General features: G+C 41.4%; 1 protein-coding gene across 1 annotated transcript in view; it reads left to right on the top strand.

The window, feature by feature from the left end:
• Positions 1-1,350: 1,350 nt before the first annotated feature.
• Positions 1,351-8,371, top strand: part of SNX2 (sorting nexin 2) — a 58,756-nt gene continuing 51,735 nt past the window's right edge. Inside the window, 1 exon segment of the mRNA NM_001038519.1 lies at positions 1,351-1,505. Within this exon segment, the coding sequence (NP_001033608.1) occupies positions 1,398-1,505 (108 nt within the window). The 5' untranslated portion in view covers positions 1,351-1,397.

Here is an 8,371-nt window from a genome sequence, read left to right as displayed (position 1 = left end):
CTACCTTTCAACTAATTCAGATGTCCAGTAAAAAAAGATATGCTGGGAATATAAATGACCATAGCATAAGACAGAAAGTAGCAAGCAATAAACAGAGGCACAGATAAACAGGATACAGAGAAAAATCACTTCGAGCCAGACTGTGAACTTTCAAAAGAGATTAAAGTTTCTGATCAGTGACAGACCACAGACTGTCTATAAGTGGTGGAATGCAGGCGGGGAAATGTGCCTCAACAGCTGATTATTCCAGACAGGCCGGCGGCAGTGGTGATGGTGATGTGGCATGATAGTGACAACTGGCCCATGCATCCAGCTCACCCAAGCAACATTTGGACCTTGATATACTTATTTAAATTAGTTGTGGTTTGGGTTGATGCTTCTTGACAATGATCTTAAAAATTAAGAAATAGGGGTGGAAGAAATCCTAGCGACTAGGAAAACATTCTGCTCAATGCACTTCAAAAGACAATAATAATTACAGTGATGCTAAGTAAGTCTTGTACATAGCCAGTAAAACCCAGGACTTCTAACTCCCCGGCCATTGAGGGCTAAAGGCTTCTATATACTTAATTTGTAAAGAATCCCTGTGAAGGTTTCTTCTCCAGCAAAATACTAACCTCAGGTTGCTATCTGCAAAGCCCATCGGTTACTCTAGTAGACAATGGTGGTAGTGGTTTGGTCGCTAAGTTGTGTCCAACTCTCGCAACTCTCGGACTGTAGCCCGCCAGGCTCCTTCGTCCATGGGATTTCCCAGACAAGAATATTGGAATGGGTTGCCGTTTTTCTCCAGGGAATCTTCTCAACCCAGGCATGGAACCTACACCTGCATTGCAAGAGGATTCTTTTACCGCTGAGCCACGAGGGAAGCCCTGGTGGACAGTACTGAGACAGAACATTACCATCATGTCAGAAAGTTCTACAGGATAGCCCACAGATCTAAGAGAGATGTCTCTCTCTCCTGCCAATCCTCAATCTTGGCCTCAGTCTGTGCATAACCCAAACCCAAAGATTGGTCCCCAAGCTCTTCCACTTCCTAAAGAAGATTTAAAACTGGTAACGACAACAAAAGTCGTTTGGTCTAGTCCCGCTAAGAAGGGGACACGGCAACAGAACACCAAGATTCTTCCACAACAGTCAGTAGAGCAAGTGGGCGGTAAAAAACTAGCCGGGACCAGACGTGGGGGTGGAAGAAGAGGCAAAGGGGCGGGGATGAGCGCCGCGCGCTCGGACTGACGCCTGCAAGAGGCCGGGGGCGGGGCCGCGCGCCGCTGGGCGGGGCCGCGCGCGGCGGGCCAGGGAGGAGGGGGAGCCCGGCGGCCGGCGCGCTAGCCTAGCCGTGCGTGCTCACGTGACAGGTCCGCGAGGTCCCGCTCGCGCAGTCGTCTGGGCGAGCGAAGATGGCGGCCGAGAGGGAGCCTCCTCCGCTAGGGGACGGGAAGCCCACCGACTTTGAAGAGCTGGAGGACGGAGAGGACCTGTTCACCAGCACTGTCTCCACCCTGGAGGTGAGACCGCGTCGCCGTGGGTGCTTCGCTCCGTTGCTGCCGCGCATCTCACCTTTTGGTGCTTGCCCTGCCTCGACTTGACCCTCCGCGTCACCCCCCAACCCCCAGGTTTGCAAGGACCTGGTTGGGGCGACACCTGTGACGCGGGCCCCACCTCGCGTACCTGTCATTGGGCTGGAGTTGGCCTGGGCGGCCAGGCCTGCTTAGGAGAGCGAACTGCGGGGCCGGGGGCCGACCTGATCCCCTGAGGGCCAGGACCGGACAGAGCATCGAGTGTCCTTTCCCCGCTCAGCTGGCCCTCCGCGGTGTCACTTGCGCCTTTCCTTCCAGAGCTCTGAAGGTCTTGCCTTGGGTCTCAGCACACCTCCTGGCGCTGCGGGGCAACCCCCGCAGCCTCTTTGAAGAGGTGCTTGCTTTTCCCTTCCCAAGGGAGGGTGTGCCTCTGAAAAGGGAGAGCAGTGAAGAGAGCGCTCTGAGTGGCCGGGGCGCTGGAGGGACCGTGTGGGTGCACTTTTCCCGGTCCTGGACCTTCAAGGACTGCTAGTTCCCCTTGAGGGACGTACCTCTGTTTTAGACTGTTAAATAGGTAAATGAATTTGGCCGGTTTTGTTTGTCTTTAGTTTCTAAGCCTTTTAAGGATCATAGTGTTGATAAAATACAAAGTTGAAGGCAGGGAGTAGTCCAGGAAACTGCTAGGCACTGGGGGAAGTTTTTTTTTTTTTTTTTTTTTAAGTTACCAGGGGAGAAATAACAGATCCTCACTCCTTTTTCCTCTTTTCTCGCATGATCAGCGATCTCTGAAGCTACGTGTTCCTGTTTTTGTCAAAGGAAACGCCCTCTATGAACTTAACTGTATTGGGCCTCCTGAATCTAGTTCATGTTTCAGTTGCTTTGCCTTTGATGAGAGCACACACACCTGATAGCCGAACTTTAAGTGTGTGTATGTGTATTAAAATACAAGCAAATTTCCCAAAGAGTTGTTTACCTTAGACTGTGAAAGTGAAGTCGCTCAGTCGTGTCCGACTCTCTGCGACCCCATGGACTGTAGCTTACCAGGCTCCTCTGTCCATGGGATTTTCCAGGCAGTAGTACTGGAGTGGATTGCCATTTGCTTCTCCAGGGGATCTTCCCGACCCAGGGATTGAACCCGGGTCTCCCACATTGTAGACAGACGCTTAACCGTCTGACCTTAGACTGTACTTCCTTATAAAGTGCTTTTTTAATAAGCTTCCCTAGCTTGATCCACTCTGCACCAAATTAATTGAAAATTATTGTAGCATATCCTTTATTTAGCTTTCAGTTACGTGGAACTGGTAACTTCCCTGACTGTTTTCAGTACTGACCATATTCTGCTAATTGTATATGCGTGTTCCTGGCCAAACCTCACCTCTCCTCAAGATTATAGGCTTTTGGGGGCTAGGGGTAGTACCTTTTTCATCTTTGTGTTCCTCACAAAATCTCGAACATTTGCATTTTGCAAATATTTGTTGAATGAATTGTCAAAACCAGCATCTCCTAAGATTTAATAAAAATTGTCGTGCACAGCAAATTACCTTTTGGGGATAGTATCCTTGTAGTCCTTTATACTTTACAGCTACTTAACATGTTTTGAAAGGTAATGTCTATGCAGGATTGTAAGACCTGGATTCCCTGTGGGACTACAAAGATTTTCCACCAACAAGGATCAGAATAAACTTAACATAGTGTAAACTAGAATATTGTGAACACTAAGCATTCTCTTTAATTGAGATCTTTGTAAAGTTGAGTAAAAGGAACTACAGTTTCTTTTTCCCATCTGGATGGGCCTGTTTAATAAGGTTGTGTGTGTAAGTGTGTGTGTGTGTGTGTGTGTTTTCCCCCCAGTTAAAGTCTATAGAGTTCTGAGTATGAATACATGTATTGTGGTTAGTGCATTATGAAAGCTTTCTAAAATGTTGGTTTTGATTAGTCATCTAAACCCTTTATTTCATGAGACTCAGGATATTTTCAAGTAGTATAACTGTGAAGCTTATAAATTCAGAATTATTATTTTTTGCTTTTCAAGCTATTTTTGGGAAGGGTACATAGCAGTACTTATTAGTATACCAAAGCTGCTGTAAAGGAATATTTTTTCAGCATGTCACTTTTCTTTTGAATAGAATAGTGCTTCTCAAACTTCAGTGTGGAGGAGAAACTACAGGATTCTTGTTTAAAATGCAGGTACCTTTGCCTCACTAGAATCTGCATGTTTCCTGAGTGTTCTCTATCATTGCTTTTCAAACTTCATATGTCAGTTACCTGGAGATCTTGTTAAAGTGCAAATTTTGATTCTTTTGGGCTGGGATAAGCCAGTGTTCCGCATTTTTAACAAACTCTCATTGTGACATTGCTGCTAGTCCATAGACAGGGATGAGTTGCAAAGCTCCAGGTGATTCTGATGCAGGTCATCTGCTTTGAATAGTTATTACCTAAGCTATAAAGTATAATAGACATAAAAATTGACATCTATTTTAAAAAAAGAGTTTTAAAAATGTTCATGTAGGAACTTTCTCCTTTGAGGGCATTAGGAGTAAAAAAGTCAATTGAAATCCATATAAGTAAAAAATTATACACAGCTTCAATATCATAATTGTTAACCTTGTAGTGACTGTACAACTTAGTGTATATGTATGCTGTGAGTATATTTTAATCCCAGTATTAAAATCCTTTCTTTTCAAAATGAAGAACAGTCACATAAAGCCATGTTCAGTAGTTAAAGCATATTTGAAACATCTAGTTGTGTTTCTGTTGTGACTGTGAAACAAAGTGGTAAAGGGCTGGCATAGGGGACATGGAAAGAAATGAGAAGGGAAAAAAATCTGGCAAAAGCTTGTTTGTTTTGTTTTGTTTTTGGTAACTGAGAGGCTTTAGATGGTTTTGCAATGCTGCCTTAAAACAAACAAAAAAAGATGATACAGCTCTAAGGTTAAGAGGTGCTTGCCCTAAAGTAGCATGAAGTAGTAAGACAGGAAATTTATGTGTTACATGCCTGTTCTTTTCTTTTTTTCAGTTGCCCTGGGTCTTTGTTGCTATGCGAGGGCGTTCCCTAGTTGTGAGAGCGGGGGCTCCTCTCCAGGTAGTAATCTCTAGATGCGGGCTTCAGTGTTTGCGGCTCCCAGGCTCTAGAGCACAGGTCTATAACCACTAGGTTATGGCACACAGGCTTAGTTGCTCCACAGCACGTGGAATCTTCCTGGATCAGGGATTGAACCCATGTCTCCTGCACTGGCAGGTGATTCGTATCCACTGAGCCACCAGGGAAGCCCTGTTCCTTTTTTTTTTTTTTTTTAATTTTTGTTGGAGTGAATTAATAGTTGATTTGCAATGTTGTTCATTTTTTAGTTCATAAACCATGCAGTTCACCCATGTAATATGTACAATTTTGTGGGCTTTGGTATATTCACAGATATTGCAACATTTTTATCACCTCAGAAAGAAACCCTGTACCCTTTAACTATCACCCCCATCCCCATTCCCTAAACCCCCCTGCCCTCAACCTTAGGCAACTACTAATTGACTTTCTATCTATATATTCCCTATTCTGGACCTCATATGAATGAAATCATGTAATATGTGGTCTTTTGTGACTGACTTTTTTCACTTAACCTGATGTTTTCAGAGTCTGTGTATGTATTCCTTTCTATCCCTGAAAAACATTCCATTGTGTGGCTATACCTTATATACCTTATTTTGTTTATCCATTTTGTCATTTGTTGGACATTTGCATTGTTTCCACATTTTGCATATCATTATTATTGCTAGAACATATGATGACTCTGCTTTTAATCAATTGAGGAATTGCTGGAGTAGTTTCTCAAAATGGCCACACCGTTTTACATACCCACCAGCCATGTATGAGGGAACCAATTTTTCCACATCCTCACCAATACTTGTTGTAATTTGACTTTTTTATTCTGTCCATCATAATGCTTGAGAAATGGTATCTTAGTGTGGTTTTGATTATATTTTCTTTTTTTATGAATTTAAGTTTTTATTTGTGTGTTTCACTGTAGTGCTGTGATAACAAAAATGACATCTGTATACCAGAACATACATATATCAACAGTAAGATTAATTATATTTTCTTAAAGACTAAATTAAGTCTTTCTTAAGACTTAAGACTATATTAGATGTTCTTAAAGATTATATTTTCTTTTCATGTTCTTGTTGGCCATTTGTACATTATGAAGAAATGTCTATTCAGAGCCTTTGCTCACTTTTTAGTTGGGTTGTCTTTTTATTTATAAGAATTTTTTTGTGTATTCTAGATGCAAGTTCCTTGTCAGATACATGATTTGCAAATGTTCTCCCATTCCATGAATTGTCTTTTCATTCCTTAATGGTGTCCTCTGAAGCACAAAGTTTTTTAAAAATTTGATGAAGTTCAGTTCATCTACTTTTTATTTTGTTGCTCATGCTTTCAGTATCATATATAAGAATCTCCCGCCCAATCCAGGATCATGAAGGTTTCCTCTAAGAGTTTTATAGTTTCGGCTTGATTTGTTTTGAGTATTTGTATATGATGTGAGATAAACTCTTTTTTTTTTTTTTTTGCTTGTGGCAATCCAGTTGTCACAGCATCATTTGCTGAAAAACTGTCCATTGAATGATCTTGACACTCTTTCTGAAAATTGGTTGACTGTAGATGTTTACAGTTGGTTCTTGTACTAGCCTCTCATCTTAAGGTCAACTGAAGTTAAGCTGAGTACCACAGTTTCCCTAACACTGTCGCATGATAGAGTTTATAGAATATTTCAAATGAAATTTCCAGATGGGAGGTTCACAGGTCTTAGAATTCCTTCCCCACCATGTAACCCCATGCCTGCTCCGTAGATGCTGTACTTGGTTGATTTCAGTAAATACTTGACTATTTACTCTCTGCTGTATTTTTTAGATGATAGTGGGAGTACAAAGATCAACTAGATATCAGCAGATCTTTGAGGAAAGAAAATCTCTGGTGAAGAAGAAAGAGAAGTACAGAAAACTCAGATCCAAAGAGATTGTGACTATGTTCTGAAAACACACCTATTTTCACTGAAAGTCCCAGTGGACTGGGGGAGATTGCTAACTCCTATCAGCATTCCTGACACATGGTAGATGAACATAAATGTTTCTACTGGCTAGGAACAGCCACTGAGATGGTAATATTTAAGAGAGACTTTAAAGGGTGGAATGAAATTTTCAACGTGGGAAAATAGCAAATGTCACTTACGGTTCAGTCTGTATTGTAAGGAACCATAAATAATTTTGAGTGGCTCTATATAGGATGTTACAGGTTTATATGATGAGACTGTGCAGAGCTTTGAAATTGTTACATAGGTGCATTAGAGCCCTACAAGACCTTCAGGGCAGTAATATGATTGCCTTGGAAGCTTAATGTTCTGGCAGTTTGGGGGATAAATTTGTAGGAGGTATCATTGGTAGGTTGATGAGCTGGAGGTTATTTTAAGTCTAAGGTTAAAGACCTCAAGAGGAATAGTGCGATCAATAAAGGAGAGAAGGAAGTTGATACAGTAACAAGAGTAAAAGATGGCCATCTTAACGCTTTGAATGTCTTGGGGAAGGAGTTATAAATTTATTTCATTTGGGAATAAGTTACATCAATGAAGAGACTCTCAGACTGCTAGAAATCCCAGATGGAGTAGAGATACAGATTCAATACAATTTATTGACTGGTGACACTAAATTGAACTGTGGAAATCTAGTCCTTGTCCTCATGGAGTATATGAGTGAACAGGAGTCAGCATGATAAACACAGCTTTGTGAAAAACACCTGCAATACCAGGTGATAATGTGTGTAACTGAAATATGTGCGTGGCACACAAACAGTACCAGGTACTGTGAGGAGGAGATGATTGGATAGCAGTACTGACTCTGTGCACATGAATTTGAGTAAACTCCAGAAGATAGTGAAGGCCTGTCACTGGCGTCCTTCAGTCCATGGGGTCACAAAGAGTAAGACACGGCATAGCAAACAACAGCAGCAGAAATAGTATAGAAACCTGGAGTGACTTAATTGTGTAGAAGTGATCTTTGAAACCTTGAAAAGTAGATGGCATCAACAGAGAGCAAGTAGAGAAAAACTAAAGAGTCTTTTGATAAAGAACTGAAGTTGAGTATTTATTGTTTCAGCACAACAGGTAGTAAAAGCATGTATCTTGTTTTCCTAATTCTAATCTTTAGGTCAGCATCCATCTTTAAAAAGTTTTTTTTTTAAATTTCATTATGAATTACCTGTTTCAGAGGAGAGACATTTTGTGACCAGGTATTTAAAGACCACTGCATGGGAAATACTAGAAAGCGATTTATGACAAGGTATAACCAGTTGACCACTTGCCCTGGAAACTATTAAATATAAGGACTGAACTACTTCTAGTGCCTATAAAAAAAAAAAAAATGTTACTCTGTAGTTGCTTGAGGCAGAGGTGCTCACTTTTTTCATTTTTTTCCTGAAATAGAATAATTTTTTTTTTTTTTTCCTTTGCCATGCTACATGGCTTGTAGGATCTTAGTTTCCCGACCAGGGATTGAACCCAGGCCCTTGGCAGTAAAAACATGGAGTCCTAACTACTGGACGACCAGGGAACTCCTAAAATTTGTCTTTAATGTTAATTTTTTGAATGTGCACTTTACTATAAAATTGAACTCTTGTGTTTTTTCCCTGTGATGATAGTTTTTAGTTGTGATAAAATTTACCTCAGTAAAGTTCACTGCCACTTCATTGAAGATGCATGACATGTCTATCACCTTCTAAAAATTCTCTCATGTAGTTAATTCCACCCATTCCCAGCCTCTGGCACTCACTGATCTGTATTTGCCTGTAGTTTTGTCTTTTCCAGAATTTCATA

The sequence above is a fragment of the Bos taurus genome, chromosome 7, assembly GCF_002263795.3.
Source record: "Bos taurus isolate L1 Dominette 01449 registration number 42190680 breed Hereford chromosome 7, ARS-UCD2.0, whole genome shotgun sequence".
NCBI lineage: Eukaryota > Metazoa > Chordata > Mammalia > Artiodactyla > Bovidae > Bos > Bos taurus.
The sequence above is the reverse complement of the archived record's forward strand: the minus strand, read 5'-3'. Positions and strand labels throughout refer to the sequence as shown.